A 24,390-nucleotide genomic window follows, 5' to 3' on the forward strand; every position below is an offset into this window, starting at 1 on the left:
ATGCACGAAGGTGTACATGTAGATTTCCATGGCACCAGAAGACATAAAAAAACAGCAATTTCCCTCCCTTTAAGCTTTTTGAGAGTATTTACATGACATTCGGTCTTTGGAATGCTGCCCAGACTTGGCAGCATTATAAACCCATTGAAATGGGTATTCAGAATAATGGAGATCGAATTTTTAGAGCATCTGATCACCACTACCAGACAAAGTGCAGACAATCTTGCACATACCATGCCCGTGGGCATCCACCATACCTCAGTATGATCAACTTTTACCAGCACCATCTGCATAATGTTGCCACAGTGCTGGAACCCCTGACTGTGGTGCTACGTGGCCTCACTGCCAAAGAAAAGTTCTTCATTATCTGGATGAATGCAGTATAACAAAGCTTTGCTGAGTCCAAACATAGCCATGGCTTAGTGACACTGCTTGCAGCACGGAGTTACCTGTAGTTGCAGGTGCCTGCCAGACCACTATGGGCGCAGTGCACCTACAACACATTGGCAGCAGCTGGTAGCCACTCAGTTTCTTTTCACACAAATTATCAGTGTCACAACGCTCGTGGGGTGCGTATGACTACAAATTGCTTGCTGTCTATCAGGCAGTGAAATACTTCCATTCATCAGCAAAAGCCTGCCCTTTTATCATTTTAACCGACCACAAGCTGATAACTCACACATTTTAGAGGAACAACATCAACTGTTCACCTCGCCAACTACAACAGCTGGGGTACATGTTGCAGTTCACCACCAACATTCAACACTTTCACGGGATGGGCAACATTGTCATTGACTGCTTGTGCTGTGATCATGCTGCTATCAGCTCCCCCGTGAACTTTGAGGATGTAACACAAAAACAGAAGAGTGATGTGTGCCCTCAAGTATTATCTGGCCAGGACTCTGGAAAGACTGCCACCAATGCGCATATGTGCATGCACATGCACACCATGCCAGTGTGCCAAAGTCAGGAGACATACCCATGCACCAATCAGCACCTTCCCTGATGCAACATACTGCTTTGCACATGTCCACCCAAATATTGTGGGCCCACTTCATCTGTTACAAGGCATGCCTTGGTATCTACCGACAATGGTGGACCATTTCACATGCTGCCCAGAGGCAATGCTAGTAGTGGATATCATCACCGAGACCATTGCCACTGCCTTCGTTGACACAAGTGTGGCACACTTCAGCTACCGCAGTCACATAATGCCAGTTCAACAGTGTGCTGTTTACGCATGTTTCCTGACTGTGTGGTGTATGGCTACATCAAATGACCAGCTACCACCCAGCACCTAATGGCATGACCAAACGGTTCTGTTGGATGCTAAAAGCATCCCAGACAGGTCACAAAGTCATCTGGGTCAAAGCACTTCCACTCTTACTGAAGTGTTGGCAGAAGAGCCAACACCGTGTTGCTAGAGGAGGCCGAAATACACGTGTTTAAGCTCACGCAGGCTGGCGTGAGGTCTGGAACAGTTAAGGGAATTTTTAGTAGCAAATAAAGTATGTAGTTGATGTAATACTTAACTTTAATCCATAATTGTAGAACATCTCTCTTGACTGTACATAATTTCCATTTCTATATAAACTGGTAATGGTGACTTGCTAGGTCGTAGCAAATGACGTAGCTGAAGGCTATGCTAACTATCGTCTCGGCAAATGAGAGCGTATTTGTCAGTGTAGCATCGTTAGCAAAGTCGGCTGTACAACTGGGGCGAGTGCTAGTACGTCTCTCTAGACCTGCCGTGTGGTGGCGCTCGGTCTGCAATCACTGACAGTGGCGACACGCGGGTCCGACGTATACTAATGGACCGCGGCCGATTTAAAGGCTACCACCTAGCAAGTGTGGTGTCTGGCGGTGACACCACACTTACTCCTTGTCCTGTGAGTTTCATTTGCAGACCTCATCTACGGTCAGTTGCTCGCCATCCCTGGTGAATTCATGGAGGTGGTACCACCACCAAATGATTCCTTGGCCCCACCACTGCGCAGGTCACATGGCCAGCCTCCAACTGCATACACAGGCATGGTACAGCACCAACAGTGTATTTGTTCATGTCAACTTGCAGCATTGCACAAATGTTATGTTATGTATAGATGTGGTACAGCCACCACATAAGTTGCCCTACTCGGGACCACACCGAATGTGATGAGAAGCCAACTAAAGTCTCCATTGACCAAGTCAAGCCAGCCTATGTCTTGACCATCCTGGATGCTGTTCACTTCTTTAACCTGGCAGAGGACCTGTCAATTGACAATGCTCCCCATGTAACCATTCAGGCAGACTGTGCTCAATTACTGAGGAGTATACCTCCAGAGACATACAGATGCCACAGCACTCACTGCACAGCCACATGTGCCTCAGCCCATGCCCACCCCACCCAGGCAGCTTCTCAGGTCACACTCCACACAGGTGTGCCAGCCACCCCTACCACAGCAGCCAGCAGACTATGTCACATGAGCCAGCCACCGTGTGTGCTTCAAATGTCTGTGGTGCATCATAATGATGTCACACTGCACAATGCAGCCAGCATGCACCCTGTCTCTACCTGCTGTTGAGACACTGTCTCTTTAAGGTCGCCTCACCAGCTGTGATCTTGTCTCCAGTTGAGCTCTGGATGTCACCTCTCGTCTCACTGGTTGTTTGTCTGTCACAGCTCCTGGACCCACTGTCACATCTGTCTGCCTCGACTGCACTGGACACTGAGGCTGCATGAACTCCTGCACTGGTTTCTGCATTATGTTCCTGTCGAGCCCTGGACACCAATCCCACATCACCTTGTCTGTTGCAGTTCCTGGACCCAGGTTTGAATCCTGAAGACACCATGTTTCTGTAAGCCTAGACTCTCCATAGTCTCTGTGCTCCTGCTGCTGCATGCATCGAGGCCACATCGACTGCCATGCTATGTTTCTGAGTTGGATATGTGACAAAACTCAGCTCAGTGCATTATGAACAGGACATTTGCATGATCATTTTGTTTCATATCTTTTTATTTGCATTTAACCAGACTTTGTTTGTGTGTCAGTGTCCTCCAAGGTAAGATCTCTCCTTTGAACATTTCCAGCCACATATCACCACAGACATCTCCTGGACAGTACTGCCTGTCACTGCTGTCCCTAGTGGTCTGTGCGAAGCCACACCCACCAAGCGCTCAGCCTGCCAAGAGTGATGTCATGCTCTGCCGCCCAATCACCGCTGTCCCACTGCCATTCCATTCACACTGATGTCAGCACAGAGCATGTGAAGCCCAAACATATGCTGGCCACAGATGGTTCACATTTGCATCTCATGGCTACAGAGCTCTGCTCTCCAAGGGGCGGTCTTAGTGGTAGCTGTACCTCAAAACCTCATGGATGGTGGTGCACCAGTATTCACCTGGAAGCATAGTTTCTACCATTAGGCCAACTTTCGGTAATGGTGCAGCACCAATGGTGTTGGAAGAGACAAAGCAAAAGCAAGTGTGAGCTGGATCTCTGTGCTGTGTGGACGTTTACATTGAACACAGTTTCTGTCAACTGTGGAACACAGGGAAGCTTTTCCTTAACAATAATATTTATAAATGAATGAATTATAATTGCACACTCTACCTACTTTTACCAACACATGTTCAGTTCCTTTCCGAAGTACCTTCAGTTGTGGCACAAGCAGTTTCAAAGATCAGGCATCCATACAGTTCACAGGTCTGTTTATAGAAGCCACCTGTGTTGGCCCCCTGGAGGGCTCTGGAGAGCCACCAAAGAAACAGTATTATTTAAGCAATTGCAAATGAGTGTTTTGCCTATTCTATAACCTGTAACACTGTTGTCCATTCAATGTGTTTGGTGTTATGAGCCACCTATACATCATTGTATCTTACGTTCATGTTCCATAAATCATGTTTGTTCTTGCTAAAACAAACTTGGTGATGAGTGAGGTTATGTTTTCTCTGTGTCTTAGTGTCAGTGCTAAGTCACCTGACATCATCTCACTGGAAGAAATACCCCCACGTATCATTGCCCAGCAGCAAGCTTCCGCAGAAAACAGCAGGCTCTCATCACTGCTCTCAAATCTAGTGGCATCTGCGTATTCACGGCAGGTTCCTCTTTCACCAGTGCAACCGCCACCTTTTGCGGCATATGATGAATTGGTTGAAGACTGGGACTCCTATGAGAAATGATTACACCAACATTTCTGGGTTTTTGTATAGGCAACAAAAACCTGTGTAGGGCTTTCTTTCCTTCCTGGCTTTTGCTGCACATGTATCAGTTGTTATGCCAATTTGTGCCTTTGCAAGTACCATCCAGCTTATCATTTGATGGAATGTGCAAGCTTCTCTCCATCAATTACTGTGACTGAACTCATGTCATTGCAACATGTGTAGAATTTTACCATTGTTAGAAATGTCGAAACTAATCTTACAAAGCCTGGGCTGCAGAATTATGCAGGTTGAGCCATCATTGTAAATTTGTCACTAGTACCAATCACAAATCCTATGCTGATCACAAGATGTGTGATGTTTTATTCATCTGGTCCCAGATAGGGTAGTCTGTGGAAAAGCACTTCAATGTGAGAATATAGCACAGTCCTTTGACATGTCATGAGCTGCCTGCGATCAGATTGCTGCATGGGGAGTGGTATCTGAAGTTGCTCAGACAACCCCTGTTTGGCACAGTTCAAGTGTTTAGAATGGCAGGGAAGCCATTGCAGCAGTACAACCTTCGACTCCACATCACATGGGGCAGCATCAGTTATGGCCACAACAGCAACAGGCCATGTCACGTCAGTGGCCATGTACCCCCCTTCCATCGTGCCCATACTGCTTTGTCCAACATGAGCATGCTGCATGTCCTAAGCTTTGGGCTATTTGCAACAACTGTTGAAAGAAAGGTCACGTTGCATCAGTGTGTAACTCCTCTTGAAACATAGTGAACACATTAGTACCAACGGGCATAAACTGTATCTCTACAATGACTCGCTGCCTGAACAAATTGTTTATTGACTTGTGTGTGTTTAATAAACTGCTAAAAATGCAAGTGGAAGTGGAGTTGGAGTGATTTTAGTAAACCCACAAATGTAAGAGGACTTGAGCTCCCTTCCCCTCACACAGGTTTCACAGAAGTTGGTTAGTTATCGCACATTCTGATCCTAGGTCAGTTGTCCGTGCCAATCTTTTACAAATCTGTTGTTCACCCTCTCACCTTCCTTGTTGTGGATCATTCCCATATTGCACACCTGTTCGAGATAGATGCATTGAATGCTTTTGGTATCTCTATTGCTGATGAGGTAAATTTAGTTTCAGATCAGGTTCAGTATCAGCAACTGGAGTTTCACCGTACTGAGTTTTCATTGCTCTTTTCCCTTGGGCTCAGTTGCGCTACTGGTTTTCACGCCACATTACCATCGAAGAGTGCAGATGCCCTCTTTTTTTTGGGGGGGGGGGGGGGCATGGCAGGTGCCTGTCATGTTTCGTGACTCTGTCAAGGCTAAATTAGACAGTTTGATGTTGCTCAGTGTTATTCGGCCTGTTTCTTCAGTGAATGGGCTATACCACTTGTCATCATTAAGAAGCCGATGGATAAGCTTCACCTCTGTGGTGACTTCAGTGCCACAATTAATGCACAGTCCATAAAAGATACATACCCTATGCTCCACACTGTTGAGTGGCTCACAAAATTATCAAGTGGCCACTACTTTTTCAAGATTGATTTGTTGGAAGCATACCACCACCTCCCCTTGGATGAGGCCACTAGGTGCCTTCTCATTGTCAATACACCTTTTTGGCTATACCAGTATTGAGGCTTGCCTTTTGGCGTCATTAACCTGCTCACAATTTGTCAGCTTTTTTTAGTACAGCTGACAGCCTCTGTGTCGAGTTTTGCAGTCTGTGAGTCTCAAGTGTAATCTTGCCAAATCTCAATTGAGTACCTAGGTTTTGAGGTTTCTCACACAGGGGTCAAGCCTGTGTCACCATATTGATACGATAGCAGCTTTGCTGCACCAACCGCCATTAAGGAACTAAAGGTGTTTCTAGGTAAAGTTGCGTACTACCATAAGTTTCTACTGTATGCATTCACTGTTGCTCAGCCCCTGCATGCGCTTTTGCATAAAAATGTGACTTTTTCTGTTCTCCAGCTAGTGACTGAGTTTTTATTTTGCTTAAATCTAACCTTCAATCTGCTCCTTGTCTGGCCAGCTGGGTCAGCATCTTGTGTTGGCTACAAATGCTCCTCAGCATGGTCTTTGCATGATGTTGTGAACAAATATGCGGACAGGTATGAACGACCCATTGGTTATGCTTCTGAGACTTTAGCAACTGTGTTTGCCCTCAAGAAATTTCATGCCTTCTCCATTTACTCGTGGATCAAAAGCTGTTGGTTGCCCTCTTTACACCTTTGGCTTCAGTGCCAGACAAAGCAGTGCATTGTTTGCAGTGGTGGTCTCTCTCTCTCTCTTCCATTATCATCATTAGATCAATTACTGGCCAACTGCACAACTCGCTAACGCCAGTGCCTTAACTCACCTTCCAATCAGGCCAACCTGGCATTCAATCACAATGAGTTCCTTTGCTTCTATTTAGATAATGAGAACCAGAATGCAGCTGATGTTTTTCCTATCACTAGTGCCACGATAGCATCGGATCCTGTGCTCAGTCAGGTCTCTTTTGTGCAGCACAGGTGGCTGGAAAAACCTGCAGGCTGTACCTTGGATCCCTTGCATAATTACTTCTCCCTCCAGCACCACCTTTCTGTGTTTGATGGGGTTCTTTTGTTAGCTATTGAGGAAGCTGCTCCCCAGGTTGTGACGCCCACTTCCTTATGCTGTAATGTGTTGTAGCTTCGCCATGTCGGTTACTGGGGGACACCTCACACCAAAGCTTTCACTCAGCAGCATGCGTATTGGCCAGGCATAGACGGGGACATTACACAGCTTATCACAACTTGCACTCGCTGTGTTCAGCAACAGGTGGTCCCACGGTTGTCTTCCCCCTGGCTTATGCTGCAGCTTCCATGCAAGCGTCCACATGTCAGCTTTGCTGGGCCTGACCTAAATCAGTATTGGCTCATTGTAGTGGATGCCTATTCCAAGTTTCCCTACATAGTATGCTGTCTGTCCACATTCATGGTGGCCACTATTTTGGCCCTGCTTTTGCAATTTTTTCTGTGTATTGTGGTTACCGAAAACAGCCACCAGTTCATTTCTCAAGACTTTGCATCTTTTTGTCAGGTTAGCGGTGTTCATTGTCTCACAGCTCCCCCATTTCTTCCTTAATCTAATGGTGAGGCTGAACACATGGTTTGGACATTTAAAACTCAGGGGTGGAGGCATGTATCCAGCAGGTCGCCTGAAGTTATTTTATACCATTTGCTGTATTCATAGCTTTTCACTCATCCATCAGCACCTTCACCTTCTGTATTTGAGATCCTCCTCCACTTGCTGGATCCAACACTGCATCCGCTGGCGTCACTAGCTCTGAGACGGTTCTGGCCAGGTGCACCTGTCTGGGCACATGGTTTCAGCCGCTGACTGAACTGAGTTCCTGTCATCTTTGAGAGTCATCTGGGCTGGTGCCTGTGTGTCATCTGCACTTCTGAAGAGTGGATGTCCTGTCACTTTGACCAACTGTTTCCACATACACACACACACACACACACACACACACACACACACACACACACACACACACACACACACACACATGGTGGTGACTTTTCCGGAGAGCCAACTGCCACCCCTGCCATTGCCACTGCCAATGCCTGTTCCTGTGTCACAGACAGTCTGGTTTGCACCACAGTGGGGATCACTGTCTGGCAGGTCACTTCCTGGTGTCCCTACCTCTGCCCCACTCCTCGACTGCTGTCGCTGGTGCAGCCCCCACTGCACCTGACGACACAGCTGCCACCACCTCCATTGCTAGGTCCTGTGTGGCCATCGTCTCCAACACCCCCACTGACAGCTCTGGCGCTGACTGCTGGCCTCACCTAGGATGCCTCTGTGGAGATGCTGCCCCCAGTTCTGCTCTGCAGCCTCTCACGAGAGAGGGGCCAGGGTGCCACACCGTCCCGCCATCACTTGTGCACTTGCTCACCATGGCCTGCAAGCCACATGTTGCAGCATCCACCTTCATCACATGATGGAATGGCTGTCAGTGCTGACACTGGTCTTTTCTGTGACTAGTAAGCTCAGTGCCTTGTGAATCCAGTGCTTATTTTCATGGCACCATTGCTTTTTTTCGGTACCAATGTTACTTTTGGTACCAGTGATTTATTTTTCAGTACCTTGCTTTTTTCTGTATCATGTATTTTTCTATACCTAGTTTTTATGTGTATGTATTTGGCTTTCTCACTCCTTAGATGGGAGAAGTGATATATCTTCACTGATGACACAAGAGATTTCAGAGATCAAGCATCCGTACAGTTCACACGCCTGCTTATAGAGGCCACGTGAGTCAGTCCCAGGGTGTGCTCTCTTGTGAGCTGCCAAGGAAACAGTATTGTTTAAGCAGTTGCAAATGAGTGCTCAGCCTATTCTATAGCCTGTAATACTGTTGTCCAGTCAATGTGTTCAGTGGCATGTGCAACCTGTACTTCATTGTATCTTACATTGGCTCTATGAAGTACTATGTTACGTAAATCATGTTTGTTCTTGCTGTAACACTTTCATTATCAGTAAATACATAACGCAAAATTCACTTAAGTCTATGGCCCAGCTCAGAGGGAGGGAGAAATCTGTCACTCTTTACAGAACAAAATCATAAAATTTAACACACACAATTGCAAAAATAGCAAGATAGAGCTCAATAACCTTATGCTAAACACAATAAACATTATTAGTACCTAGAGCAGCAGTGGGTTTTATCAACTCTTCCCATTATTAATTCTGATGTAACTTTTTAGTGTATTTTATTTCTTAAACTCTCAAACTTGTGAAGGTATTTTGAAAATATCTGAGGGTAATGCTTGGCATCATTACATCTCATGTTATCATTGCTTCTTGAGTCTTGTTAGTAAAAAAAGATATTGCCTCACATCTGTTTGAACTGTTAAGAGTTCTGTCATATTCTCCCTTATATCATTTCTTGTCATAGTCAATGTTGCTGAGACAGGGTGCCTCTATTTTGAATGTGAATTCTTGTTTATTTCCACACTTCAATTATAATAATAATAATAATTATTATTATTATTATTATATATCCAAAAAACAAAGATGATGTGACTTACCAAATGAAAGCGCTGGCACGTCGATAGACACACAAACAAACACAAACATACACACAAAATTCTAGCTTTTGCAACCAACGGTTGCTTCGTCAGGAAAGAGGGAAGCGAAAGGATGTGGGTTTTAAGGGAGAGGGTAAGGAGTCATTCCAATCCCGGGAGTGGAAAGACTTACCTTAGGGGGAAAAAAGGACGGGTATACACTCGCACACACACACACACATATCCATCCACACATATACAGACACACGCAGACATATTCAAAGGCAAAGGAAGAGCTGTCAGCATGCAATCAGCTCCTGGAAACTGAGATACAGACTCAGCCCACATGCATGTATCTGACCCACCTGGAGACAACTCATGAGAATCTTTGAATATGTCTGCTTGTGTCTGTATATGTGTGGATGGATATGTGTGTGTGGCGAGTGTATACCCGTCCTTTTTTCCCCCTAAGGTAAGTCTTTCCGCTCCCGGGATTGGAATGACTCCTTACCCTCTCCCTTAAAACCCACATCCTTTCGTCTTTCCCTCTCCTTCCCTCTTTCCTGATGAAGCAACCATTGGTTGCGAAAGCTAGAATTTTGTGTGTATGTTTGTGTTTGTTTGTGTGTCTATCGACGTGCCAGCACTTTCGTTTGGTAAGTCACATCATCTTTGTTTTTAGATATATTTTTCCCACGTGTAATGTTTCCCTCTATTATATTCATATTATTATATATTCAATTATAATTATTTGTGTTCAACTCACCTGCAACCATGACAATTGGGCACTGGACTGATGACTCACATAGAGCTGCGTCAACAGTTCTTCAGTGACAAACTTACCCATGTAGATCGCAAATTGCACATCAGTGTGACAAATAAGGGGATCTCAGTAATAATAATGATAATCTGTAATGTGTCTTCTTAAAATAGCCCTGGACTGGCTTGGTATGAAATATATATGTCATGCCTGCCTTTAAGTGAATAAATAAAAATGGCTTGACTTATGAATATCTAGTTCACGTTCAAGCATAGTGTATATTATAGTCCTAGCAGTATAATAAAAATCAGTTTTTCACTATGGGGTTTACAAACAGTGCTGAAAAGCACAGTTCATCCTCCATGTTCACAGTAGTAACATAAGTCTTCCAAAGCAATTTACATATCCCAGTCTATGTGAACCTTCCGCATGTAATAAGACAGAATTTGAATGATTGTCTAATGACACGTTTGAGGCTGCTATTGGGCTGCGGTGTCATACGCCATTCCTTCGTTCTTAACAGTTTACATACTTGTACAAATAGGGCAGACATGAAGTTGTAACCTTCGTCAGTTAATATAGCACTGAGGTGTCCAAAAAGGAAGAACCAAGTGACCGACAAAGGTGCAAGCGACTGTTTCAGTGGTCTTCTCTGTGAGTGGTACTACAATTAAGAACTGAGAAAAGTGATAAAGAATAGACAAGATCTATTTATTGTTTTGGGTGCTATGTGGAAACTGGCCAACAGCATCTAATATGACAGTTTGAAATGGTTTTGTAGCTTCTGGGAGGATCTGTAAAGGGATATTGTTCCTTGGAGGAGGTACTCTCTGTGCATGAGGTAAACAGTTTTGAATATATTTCCATACATCTTTTTGTCTGCCTTTCCACTAAAAACAAGAAGCTGTCCTAGCATTTGTGGCATGTCTCCCATTGTGGCAGGCCTATAAACTGGCATGACATTGTGCCATAATGTGCTTTAGGTATTACCACTCTGTTACCCAAGGGTGTCTTGCAATATAGTGACAAATTGTCGGTGAGATGCATACTGGTGACATTCTACATCTATCTCCTGTGCTTCCTTTACCTCCTCTATTGAAACATCATCTGTCAGAATATTCTGACTTGCATCTGCATTTTGATGGAGATGGCCCTGCTTGTGATGTACTGTGTAATCATACTCTGCCAGTTTCAATGATCATTGAGTTAAGTGGCTACTAAGATCCTTTAAACTTAACATCCAAACAAGTGCAGACTGGTCAGTGACCATAGTGAACTTGCATCCATATAGGTAGCATTTAAAATAATTAACTCTAAACATAAAGCTGAAAAATCTTTCTCGGTAGTGCTGTAATTAATCTCAGTTGAATTCATCTGTCTAGAGCTGTAACCTGTAGACCTTCCCACAAAAATGTATTCTTGAGAAAATTGCATGGCACCATAATCAGATGCATATGCAGACAGAACAAATGATTTTCAAAATCTGTGTAGATTAACAACGGTGACCTCATTAAGATGTCCTTAATTTTTCTCATCACATTCCTCTGTCCACTCAAATTGAACACCCTTCTTTACCAATTTCATCAATGGCTTGGCCATCACAGCATAAACCTCCACAAAACAGTGATAATAATTTGCTGTGTCCACAAATGATAGCAACCCTTTTAACATTTGTAGGTATGGAAAAATTGCCTACAGCTTCTGTCAACCCAGGGTCTGGCTTAACTCCGCCTGCACTAATAATATGCCCAGGTATTGGACCTGTGACGTAGGAAGAACACTTCTCTATCTTCCAACTTAGGTGTGCACTTTGCAACCTAGACAACACATTCCTTAATCTCTCTGTGTTCTCCTTAATTGTTCTTGAAAAAATTATTGTGTCATTCAGATACACAAGACATGTAGTAGGCTTCATATCTTTCAACAGTAAGTCAGCAAACCTTTGAAAAGTGGGAGGCAAATTCCTTACACCGAAAGGTATATGGAGAAATCTAGAAGGAACCACAAAAGAAGTTTTGGGCCGATCTTATGGTGCAATCAAAAATTGGTGGTACCCAGAGCACATGTCAAGGATGGTAAAATAATTACAATTCCCTAAATGGTCCAATGTTTTGGCCAGAGGGTAAGTGTCAGCATTGGTGATTCTGTTTACTGCTCTCATATCGATACATAGATGGTAGGACTTTTCTCCATTTAATGACTTTTTCAGGACCACAACAATGGGTGACAACTATGGTTTGCACAGGGTTGAATTATCCCTGCAGCCAGCTGCTACTAACTAGTTTCTTCAACAACCAATTGTAAATGAAATGGTACTTTATATGGTTTCTGAGCAATCAGTCTAGCATCTCCCATGGAAATTTTGTACTGTACGAGGTCAGTTGCTGGCAAATATTGCCGTTTCTCAAACAACCGTGCATGGTCATCCAGAACTTGGTACAAAAGATTCTGTGCTGTCTTAGGCAAATGTGCCAACTTTTCTCACAACTGATTTCGTTTGCACAAACCTTTCTCACTGGCAAATTCTTCTTTCTACTTTGCTTAAACCATTATCCACATAGAACTTCTGTTTCCATAATCGCTTCTCCACCTGCCAAAATCATTCCAAGTGGAATCTCAATAACTCATTGACCAAAATTGTCAACACAAACTTCCTAAAACTTCTGGTTGACTTAAGCTTCTCTTAACATGGATTTGCAACTGGTCAAGGACATCATTCTGGCCTAGTGGATCGACCAGAAAGTCTGATCTCAGTGGTATTTAAGTTTTCACATCAATCCAGAGGACTTTTCCCATACCTCCTCTGATCCTGGCAGGAATGGTAGTTTTTAAATCCCATGCATATGGTTCTATTAGGGCCTGTTAAAGAGGCCTCATATCACAAGTTTCTCACAACTGTGGGTTGTTTCAGTAAACTGAACAGTTCACGTCTTGTAATCTATCACCTCCCGAAAATAGTACAGGAAATTATATCTTAAAATGGCATCGAAATCTCATCTGTATCCTTACTATTTCCATGTCAAACCCATACTTTTTTGTGTTGTTTTGCAGATCAACAAAACAAGTTTCAGCTGATATTATTAGCTCCTCACCTAAGACACTTATATTGTACCATAATGGCTTGAGCACATGATTGTCATGTTGTGATGCAAATAATACACTAAACTAAGTTCTGTTATCTACTAATATATGGACAGTCTTCCCTCTGAGCTTACCTTCTAGTTCACAGTTCTGGCTGGGGGTGAGGGTGGTGGTAGGGCCTGCCCCTCGCTCATTTCCCCATTGTGTATTGTTACACTGGGAGCTCCCATTTCTGCTATCCTTTTGTGGAGCGACCCCTTGTGGAAAACTTTGCCTTTTGTGCTGTGGACATCTGCCGCTTGGTAGCCCAATCATGTGGCATTTTGTGCAGAAAGGAGTACAACAGTGATCTGCAATGTGATTTGACTTATCAGACTGCTGGCAGTTGGTTGTTATTGTCTTCAGTATCACTGACAAAGCTCAGTGCAGTTCATTACTGAGCACAGGAGACAAAATGAACAACCTTGCTTCTTTGCCTATTAATGCTAATCAAACTGGCTTATGCAAAGAGATGGAGAGGCTACTTTTACCTCACTCCCAATCTGCAGGTTAAATCCCTGATGTAATGACACAAATCAACTTAAGAGATGAGAAATGTGCTAATTTTGAGAGGAATTGTCTACATCACTTGCATTGACAGTTTTACGGCGCAGACTGTAGTTCAACAAACTCTATGCTATGTGCGCTTGAGAATTAATGTGCTTACAGTGATGAAAGAAAGTGACTGTGAGAATAAACTTTGTGTAGGCGCTGGTACTCTTTGGTGATATTGCATCCTTGACACTGGATTAATAATACTTTTCACTATGCCTTGAGATACTGGAATAGAAAGATGTGTTGTCAGAGTGGATCTAATTGTACTGTTGCACGGCTGCCATTACAGAATTAATTAGAGAATTAAGTTTATTTAAATGATGAAGCATAATGTCCTGTAAATAGAAATATGAAAGTGGTAGTTTTGTTAAAGAGAACTATTGTATAAATAAATATTTATTCAAAGGTGAGCAATTTCATCATTTTAAAACCTCTGGAAATTTGTGCTTCAAGTTGACACATATGCACGATTAGATATTCATCTCTGTGGCTTTATGAGTGTTAGTTCCAGCGTACACACAGTCCAGTTCCATTGCAATTGGCCATCTTTGCAGTGGAACAGTAATTTACCAATATTTTCTCCCCCAAAAATTGAGATAACTACATTCGTATGTCCCAGAGTGTGCTACAAGTGTAGGTGGCCACAAATGTCTAACATAAGAAACAAACTTAAATAAGCTTCTCAAGAGAACAGAGTGCACCAGCAGTGATGCAGAGTTTGTGGGCTACAGCTCCTTATTGCTAACATTTGATCATTACGGCAACTGTACAAACCTACATTGTACAAGCAAACTTATTCAAGACAGGCACATCTGAACAGTTCTGAAAGTTTAGATTCATTTAAAGGCACTCTTAATTAAGGGGGGAAACTTCTTTGTGAAGCACATTAACACTTAACATTCAAGTAACATTCATTCCAACTTTAACATTTCAAGTTTAATGTTCATTGAAGTAAATCGCAATTTAAATTTCTCTCCCTTTATTCTTCTGTTGCCATATAAATTGCTCTGACTTTGGTCTTCTCAACCAGCACATCATTACACATTTGATTCTTCCCTAAGGCATAAGTGTAGCAAGATACAGTTCTGATGCTATTAGTGAGTGCTTCGAAAACCTCTCCGTTCTTCTGTCAGAGTGTCGATAATCAATCTTGGTAATAACTGAAACCCTGTTTGCTGGACTAGTGCTCTCTTAACACCTTTGCCTGGACATCAAAATAACTGCATCATGCAGCACATCAACTGACTCCACATACATGAGTGCTTTGCCAGAAAGTTTTAATTTTTTTTACGTTTAAAAGAAAGCTGTCAGACCAAGAACATGTCTGCCCAACATCATGGGCACTTTGGAGGAACATGGTGGCATTTTTACCTGGTTTACAATAAAATGAAGGTACAAAAGTAACTGCATGGAGACTACTGGCAACATTAGGCACATACACAATGGGCTCCACTGCAGGCACCCTGGAAGAGCTTGCAGCAGTATGTGTTGATGCCTGCCAGGTTTCACAGGAGGGTGGGGTGTGGGGGGGGGGGGGGGGGGGGGGAGGGGCTTTCTGTCAAGTGCCATTTGATTAACCTGCATTTGTAAGAGCATGAGACAATCCATCTAATCATTTGAAGCAGTAGTGGCTGTAAAAGCCATTTCTGGCTGCTCTGACAAAGTATGTGGACACATATTAGGTATGTTTACAATGTTAGGGCCAAGATTTCTGTAGACTGACAACTTTACAAAAGAGGGGTCTTAACAGCAACCTATAGTAGATTAAGCAGCGATGAGTTCCTGCAGTGCAAGCTCACAGCACAGACAATGAAGAGAAGTAAGGATGCATTGCATTGACATATTAACATCTGTGCTGACAGAGGACATGGCTAAGATGGCAGCATTGATGGACCCCGTGATATGGCAGTGCCAGGCATCAAAATGATGAGGGATAGTGGCAGTGGCATCTGCATGTGGTAACGAAGCAGCATGAACCCTCGGCAGTGTGATGAGAAGGCGCCGCTATGAGGAGATGTGATAGGTCGGCAGTGTGTGCACTCACACTGAAGACTGCAGCAACAGCATGGCATAGCCCGTGAGAGCATCCCCACACAATGAAGGGGACATCTATTGTCTAATACATTGGTGGTATGCTCTGCATACCTTGACACATGGGAAGTGCACAATATGTGCATTCAAGTGCAAACAAAGTATCAAAGTTTCATAACAATATCCAGGTTACAGGATAACAACAAGGCTAACAGGTTCTGCCAACTCGTATCCATCAAATTAAAGCAGCAACAATCTGCAAGGGAAAGGTGTGAGCCAGGTGTAGACATGAGCTTATCCCACTTCAGCTGACCAATTTTCACATCAGATCAGAATGGGAAATGAGGGGAAAGTGGTGTGTCTGGTGGGGTCTCGAGAAAACCTTTGAAAGAAAAGACTGATTCCAGTCAGAAGTGGAGATTTTATTTCTCCAAAAGCTTACGCCTTGGAGATACACTAAATTTAAACTCACTACGGCAACAGAAGACTGTCACAGTTAAATTCAACTAGTTCCTGCCACAGGAAGGATACAGCCAGTCATGGACCAAGGTGGCAGGCACGAGAGCATTTCAAATACAGACGCATTCTCACCAAACTATATGGTGCTCACCGTGTGACTATTGTTCCAGTGGTCCATGTTGTGACACTTTGGAACATGTTTATAAACAGCCGACCAATTTAATACAAGAAATGTTAAACACTATAGTTCAGGAACTCTTCTATTGTATAAAATGATCCTTGCAATAGGAACTGCCTGCTCCACAATCCTTCCATTGGTGGCAGTGGTACTCAAACATAGCATCCCTAGTCAGCAATACTACTGTGAGATGGTGTTCACTTGGATGAAGCATGAGTGTTATGCAAAACATCTGTTACTACGCCAGCCCAGGCTCAACCACTGTCTTACCAAAGGGGCAGTACCAAATGTCTTATGAAAGCTGTTACACTAGAAAACTCGCAAAAATTTCAAAAAAAAAAAAAAAATCTCTCAACGAAACTGCTTACCACAGAGGATAACCTTTTAATAACAGCTGAGTTTTGCTTCTATAAAGGCTTCTCTACTGAAAAAGCAATATATGATTTTATGAAGTCGTTCTTGTAAAACAAAAAATCAAGCTGTTGGCATTCATGTGAACTTCATTCATCCAACTCTGTTAGTAAAACTAAAATGGTATGATGTTAACAGCATTCCCCTTGCATGGATGGAGTCACACCCAGAGGGTTGATACAACAGGAATAAAAGTGGAAAAAATTAAAATATTATGTCCTGCAAGGATATGTGCTCTTCTTGACCTACATGAATTATTTACTAGTGACACTGGAAGCTTTTTCAAGAACTATGCTGTCACAAGCATAACCATAAATGACCCAAACATGTCCTTACCAATTATAGCAATGAGAATAATGGAGACTTGCTGGTTCGTGGCAAACAGCTTAACTCTCAATCTTACAAAGTCTCATATTATATCACAAAGAGGATACACCTGAGTAAATTAAAATTACAAGAAAATAAGATGGCTGGCATTCAGGAGACAAAATTCCAATAGTATCAAAGGGCAAATTAAATGTAGAAAAACTACTGCTAGGCACAGAACTGAAAAGGGAACCTATTACTTACAGAAATTAGAAGAAGTTTCTTTTGTTTTAATGTGTCTGTCAGCAGTACTGGAATCTGACCTCTTGAAGACGAAGACTCATTTTATGTAATTCCTAACAAATAAAATTATCTAAAAGTAAAGATCAGTTGGCACACACTAGATGAGGCTCCATGTGTGAAGTTCTTAGGCATCCAGATAGATGATAAATTGAGGTTGCACCAGCACCTGGACAAGTTAGCCAAAATGTGCAGTTCTGCATGCTATGCATTTAGAAATATCTCATTCCTTCAACCTGCAGCCAGGATTGCTAGTACAATTTGCATAGTTTCTCTCAATATTATATGGCAGCAGAATCTGTGGAACTGCAGCTAACATAAAAAAGTATTCATTTCACAGAAGCATGTAGGAAGACTATTCTGTAAATTTGACCTAGGAATTCTTGCACTCGGACACCAATATATATTGGTATTTGTGGTTAATAAAAAGAATGAATTTGGAATAAAATGTGCAATACACAACAATACTAAAAATAAAAATAATTTCCATATAGACTCTCCATTCCTGTCTAGAGTTTAGAATGGAGTTTCAAATTCTAGTTCAAAAGACTAACAGGATGCTGGTAAACATGAGGTAGGATATTTAAAATCTTTAATATTAAAAAATAAAGAAAGAGAATATTTTATTAGACACATCCCCAACAATTTATCAGAATATTTGGACTTACAGATACCAATTCCATTACAATGTTTGTGTTAAATAGCTCTTGTCTTTGTCAGTATATAGATAGCTGATAGTGTTCTGTGTGAGGTTACATAAATGCTTTGTTTGAAGTATTAAATAAAAACAGAAGCTGAGTAGTTTAAGAGGTGTAATGACTGTTTTTAAAGTATCTGTTTTTCTCCTGAAATATAAAGTAAACTAAACTAATTTGTGAGTAGATTTTCACTAGTTAAAAGTTATTGTTAATGTACTTTACAGAAACTGTCTACGTTGACTTCTTCTTCCCATTCATGTACAACTTAACTTTATGTGCATCTCTGAAGGCTTTCCTTTGTGATGGAATCTACAGAAAATGATTTGTGATTGCATGGGAAGAATGAGCTATTCACTTTTATCTGTTCTCATGTTGTTGCTATCTGTGCATGTAATATGGTAGATGTGATGGATGGGAATTTTCAGCAGATCTTTTTAATTGGCCATAAACATACATTTCAACAATTCTTTGGTGAAGAGTTGACTGATTTTGCACCATTTGTTAGTTGATCACGACTAGGATGTGACCTGAAATATCTAAATATACTAGTTGTAAAACTGATGAAATGCTGTTTCTGCACATTTCCAACAGGCAGATCCAAAGAAACCCATAGGAGGAAACATATTAGCCCATGCTTCAACAACTAGGCTGGCCCTACGGAAAGGCAGGGGTGAAACCAGAATTGCCAAGATTTATGACAGGTATGCTTTATGGTAGAAATAATTTAATTTGATAAATTAAAATTTCTTTAACAGTTATAATTTAAAAACTGCCTTTCTGTTCACTGTTCTCCAGAGTTCCATAGTAGTTGTAACTGTTCTGATGGCATAAATGCTCAGTTTAAACGAAGTACTGAGTCTGCCTGGTCATGTCCTCATTAATCAGAAATAATAAATAAAATCCAGAAATATATAATAATGATGGAAATTCTTGGATGGATAATATGTAAAATAAAAAAGAAGCTATCACTCACATATGGATGACTGATGTGTGGTGCATAGAGACAGAGACATGCAACAGAAACACTATTTTACTAACTATCAAGCTCTTGCACTTTCTGTAGCAGAAGTACACATATTCTTGCACACAATCACACAGACACCTACCTCCTACTGCGCTCCAGCCAGAGGCATTTCCTCCCCTATAAAAGGTAGTGCCACATGTGAAAGCAGGCATCTTATACATCACTGAGCTGAAACTACTATACAGCATTCTACGTGGGTGTGACATGTAATCAACTGTCTACTCACATGAATGGCCCCTGCCAAATTGTGGCAAATTCTAGACTTGACCATTCAGTGGAAAAACATGCTGTGCATGACGTAACAAATGACTTCAACTGCTGCTTCACTACATGAGCTATTTGGATACTTCCTTCTAGCATTATTTTCTCAGAACTATGCAGGTGGGAATTCTCTCTCCAACATGTCCTACACTCTCACAATCTCCCTGGCTTAAGCCTCTGCAAACCTGTTTCCTACTGCCGCAACTTATCTTTTCCCTTCTCTCCTCTGCCCACACTACTCTTTCCCTGATCAGATCATTTACTGCCTTCTCCCATCACTCGTCCAACCTCCTACCCCTGTGCCCCCCAAGCATGTGGGCATTCTCTCTCTCTCTCTCTCTCCCTCTCTCTCTCTCTCTCTCTCTATGTCCCCCTCTCTTCCTCACTCTCCCTCCCTCCCTTCCCCTTTCCCCTCTCTCCCTCTCCTTTCACCCCTCCCCCCTTTCCTTCACTCTACCATTTATATGCTCTAACCTCCGATTTCCTTTATATTGTTGCGCAGCTACTGAATCATTTGTCAAAAGGCCTGCCTCATACCATCCCACAACCCACTCCTCACCTCATGCATCCTTTCCTACCCTCTCCCCATCTCCATTTGCCCAGGCAGCTGTTATCAATAATTAGCAATCAGTCTCACTATGGCTGTGTGCAAGTGAGTTTGGATGTCTGTGCAGCTGTCTGGGTGAATGTGTGTACTTCAACTAGAGAAAGAGCAAGAGCTCAAAAGCTAGTGAAATACTGTTTCCTTTTGCAAATTTCTATGTGCCACACATCAGTCAGCAATAGATGAGTGGTTGTCTTTCCTTTATTTTGCATAATGTCCAGAAATGCCATTCTTGTGAACTCAAAAGTGAAAAATAGTGAATTTAGAAAATATTGAATGTAGAAGCAAAGGAAAATTCAATCAAGAAAATTATGAGGCTGGATTGTTGGCCCGTTTTTAACTTCAGTAGGCAATATGTGTAGTACCACCAATAAACACAGACAAAATTAATGTGGTACCCTTTCTAGCTTTTGAAGTTGACAGTTCATCACTCAGGAAGAATAGAGGGATAGGCCGGCTAAGGCCAGACCATTCAGAGACCCGGATGAGAGTAACAAATGTTTTAAATAGTGAAAATACTCTGTGGCATTGTTGTATGACATGGCATCTCCAAACTAATGTTCCTGGTGCATTTCAAAACTTTGAAAAGTAAATGCAAAATATCTCACCACTCCTTTTCTTTTCCTTCTCACTTTATTTGCATTTCTGAACACAATTTTGTTATGGAAGAATGCTGTGTGAAATTAGGATATGAGTCCACTCTGTTACAGCATCAAACTTCCTTGGAAATATAACTGGAAGTTTTGCCTGCCAGATTAACATATTTCTTAACTATTATGCAGACTAATTTGGTAGATTTTAAAGGTAATTTTGATTTTTTTGTTGTGGTTCCCCCTTATCGGTTGGCTGTCTTCATGGTATCAGTTTCTCAGAAAGGAGTGCATGATGCAGCTTTAAAGCAGTGTAATAATGAAGATGGTTGTGTTTTTTATTGTGAATTAATACATATTTCTGTTTGATGAGTCCTCCTTATCACAAGTGAATTCTCAAATGCAAGAAAGATGTAACTTGCAACTGCCAATATGCTGCCATTCATATATTTGTATAACATATACAAAATTAAGATACTCACAGTCTTACATGTTTTGTTTTATAAGATAGTGCTTCTCTTTTGCAGTCCTGAACTTCCTGAGAATGAAGCTACTTTTGCAATAACGTCAGGTGGAATTATAGATGCAAAAGATTAAGTGAGCATAACTGGATTGAACCTGATTAGAGTTTTGTAAGAGTAACTGTGTATTATCATTGATTGTTCAGTAGGAAGATAGGATATGTAACTGAGGGCTATTAACAATCATAATAATGTTCTCTGCATACTCTTAAATAAATCAAATACATACTAAAATATGTTGTTTAAGAGTTGCCTACTTCTAAATTTGTATATATTTAATTCCTCAATATTCTCTAGTACTTCAACATAGTTAATTGTATATTGTAATTTAGGAATCAAGAAAATTAAATAATCTGTTTTGACCTTTAATAATGTAGAGCACCGTGTTTACAACAACCATTTTAAGAAGCTCGTTTCCCAAACTCTCTCTTCTGTAAATATCACGGAAAACTTCAAGTCAAAACTCGTAGGTGCCGCATTTAATTTGATTCAAGATAAATCTACCATCCATATTTAGTCACATACTTGAGTCAAATTATGATCAACAGAACATGTAAATTATTTAAAAACATCAAAAGGTTCTCATATACCTTTTCTCTGATGCAGTTCTCTGTTGTTATTAACTTTATTACTATATTTACTTAAATGACCCAAGCAACCGATCCAGTTATGGAAACCAGTGCTTGCAATAATGATTAACAATTCACATCTCATTTGCTTTCAAAGAAATACCATCAGCTTTGTTGTCAATAGTGAGACAGATGACAAGATTATAATTTATGTTCTAGTATACACATTATGGAAAGACGGAAGCGTCCGATCCCACCCGTCTGCTTTGACCCATGACGTCACAAATATGGCGGAAACAAAAACAAACACACACACTTTTCACAAGAAGCCTAATGACACTAATGGGACAAGCGCGGGAAATGGGGTGTTTTGGGTGGGGGGCAAACTAAATATAAACAAATTTACACGCCTTGCGTAGCTACAACGTGTAAGTGAAGGCAGCCACGCATGAATATCCACCCACCTCCCCAGGGGTCGTAACCCCTGCAACCCATAGAAAATGCTTCAGTAGCTGATTAGGGTTTTTTGTCTTTTTTTAAAAAAAAAAATCTCACGGGATAGAAAGAACAGATCAGAAAGTTAAATATAATAAACTAAAACAGAAATTCGAGGAAACAGATAATTAAAATAAGTAATAAGTGTTTTTAAATTAAAAAAAAAATCTCACGAGATAGAACGAACAGATCAGAAAAGTAAATAAAATAAGATAAAACAGAACTAGAGACAACCACACTCAAACCAAACTCCGCGCCGTCATGGCATCACACACGACAACACCCTTACGTCACGAGTCAAAGCCGACGCGTGGGATCGGACGCTTCTGTCAAACCCACATTATTATATACTATACAGTTCCAGTATTACATCCGGCATAACGTTTTAAAAAACACTCTGTATTAGTTAAAATACAAAATTACAATTTCACAGAATCACAAATACTGAGTCAATCACACTATTGAGGGAGAATTAACAGGATGAACAATGGAAAAAGTTATCAAGGACATGCAGTAGATGGTGTAATCTTACCCTCACACACATCACTATTAAAATTCTGTGTGTGTGCACAAGTTTTTGAAAGCTTCATGAGGCACAAGATACACAAAATCAGTTTAATAAGCCATGGCTGCAAAATACTAACACAAATTCTTTACAGATGAATGGAAAAACTGGTAGAAGCCGACCTCGGGGAAGATCAGTTTGGATTCCGTAGAAATGTTGGAACACATGAGGCAATACTGACCCTACGACTTATCTTAGAAAATAGATTAAGGAAAGGCAAACCTATGTTTCTAGCATTTGTAGACTTAGAGAAAGCTTTTACAATGTTGACAGGAATACTCTTTTTCAAATTCTGAAGGTGGCAGGGGTAAGATACAGCGATCGAAAGGCTATTTACAATTTGTACAGAAACCAGATGGTAATTATAAGAGTCGAGGGGCATGAAAAGGGAAGCAATGCTTCGGAAGGAGTGAGACAGGGTTGTAGCCTATCCCCGATGTTATTCAATCTGTATATTGAGCAAGCAAAAGAAAAATTCAGAGTAGGAATCAAAATCTATGGAGAAGAAATAAAAACTTAGAGGTTCACCGATGACACTGTAATTCTGTCAGAGACAGCAAAGGACGTGGGAGAGCAGCTGAACGGAATGGACAGTGTCTTAAATGGAGGCTATAAGATGAACATCAACAAAAGCAAAACGAGGGTGATCGAATGTAGTCAAATTAAATCAGGTGATGCTGTGGGAATTAGATTAGGAAATGAGATGGTTAAAGTAGTAAATGAGTTTTGCTATTTGGGTGGCAAAATTACTGATGATGGTCGAAGTAGAAAGGATATAAAATGTAGACTGGCAACGGCAAAGAAAGCGTTTCTGAAGAAGAGAAATTTGTTACCATCGAGTATAGATTTAAGTGTCAGGAAGTCATTTCTGAAAGTTTTTGTATGGAGTGTAGCCATGTATGGAAGTGAAACATGGACGATAAATAGTTTAGACAAGAAGAGAATAGAAGCTTTCAAAATGTGGTGCTACAGAAGAATGCTGAAGATTAGATGGGTAGATCATATAACTAATGAGGAAGTATTCAATAAATTGGAGAGAAGAGAAATTTGTAGCACAGCTTGACTAGAAGAAGGGATCAGTTGGTAGGGCATATTCTGAGGCATCAAGGGATCACCAATTTAGTATTGGAGGGCAGCGTGGAGGGTAAAAATCGTACAGGGAGACCAAGAGATGAATATACTAAACAGATTCAGAAGGATGTAGGTCGCAGTAGGTACTGGGAGATGAAGAACCTTGCACAGGATAGAGTAGCATGGAGAGTTGCATCAAACCAGTCTCTGGACTGAAGACCACAACAACAAGATACACAAAAGAAAAACTTTTTACTTATCTTGATTTTCTCTTGTTGTCTCCAATTCTTGTGTCTAGGGGTACATTCTTGAGCCTGAAATTTTGACTTACTGGGTTCCAGAGGACTAAATAACTGTTGAAGGACCATCCGTTGCTATGATTTTCTTTTCTTTTATCCCATTCTTCTATATCACACAGACTTCACACTCTCCTTTTTCATAAAACAATCAATTGCACTCTGGTAGAAAAAATTTAAAAAAACTATGCGCGTTTCCATCAGAGGCATGCCCACAAATCATATGAAATTAATTTAGTTGAACAGCTGAGATAATGTTCACCTATACAAGTTACTTTGTATTTATTATTTCTATAAAAAAGAGGTTATGTTATAAAAGGGTGTCCCATTACAATGGGAAATTTGATTATTCAATAAACATGTTTCTTCAGCAATATGAATACTGTTCTACACA

General features: G+C 41.3%; 1 protein-coding gene across 1 annotated transcript in view; it reads left to right on the plus strand.

Moving 5' to 3' along the window:
* LOC124607139 (meiotic recombination protein DMC1/LIM15 homolog) overlaps positions 1 to 21,168 on the plus strand; it is a 117,997-nt gene extending 96,829 nt beyond the window's left edge. The window contains exons 6-7 of the mRNA XM_047139347.1: positions 18,592 to 18,701; positions 21,007 to 21,168. Of these exons, the coding sequence (XP_046995303.1) occupies positions 18,592 to 18,701; positions 21,007 to 21,076 (180 nt within the window). The 3' untranslated portion in view covers positions 21,077 to 21,168. The remainder of the gene's footprint in view (positions 1 to 18,591; positions 18,702 to 21,006) is intronic.
* Positions 21,169 to 24,390: the final 3,222 nt, after the last annotated feature.

The sequence above is a fragment of the Schistocerca americana genome, chromosome 3 (genome assembly GCF_021461395.2).
Source record: "Schistocerca americana isolate TAMUIC-IGC-003095 chromosome 3, iqSchAmer2.1, whole genome shotgun sequence".
NCBI classification, from domain to species: Eukaryota; Metazoa; Arthropoda; class Insecta; order Orthoptera; family Acrididae; genus Schistocerca; species Schistocerca americana.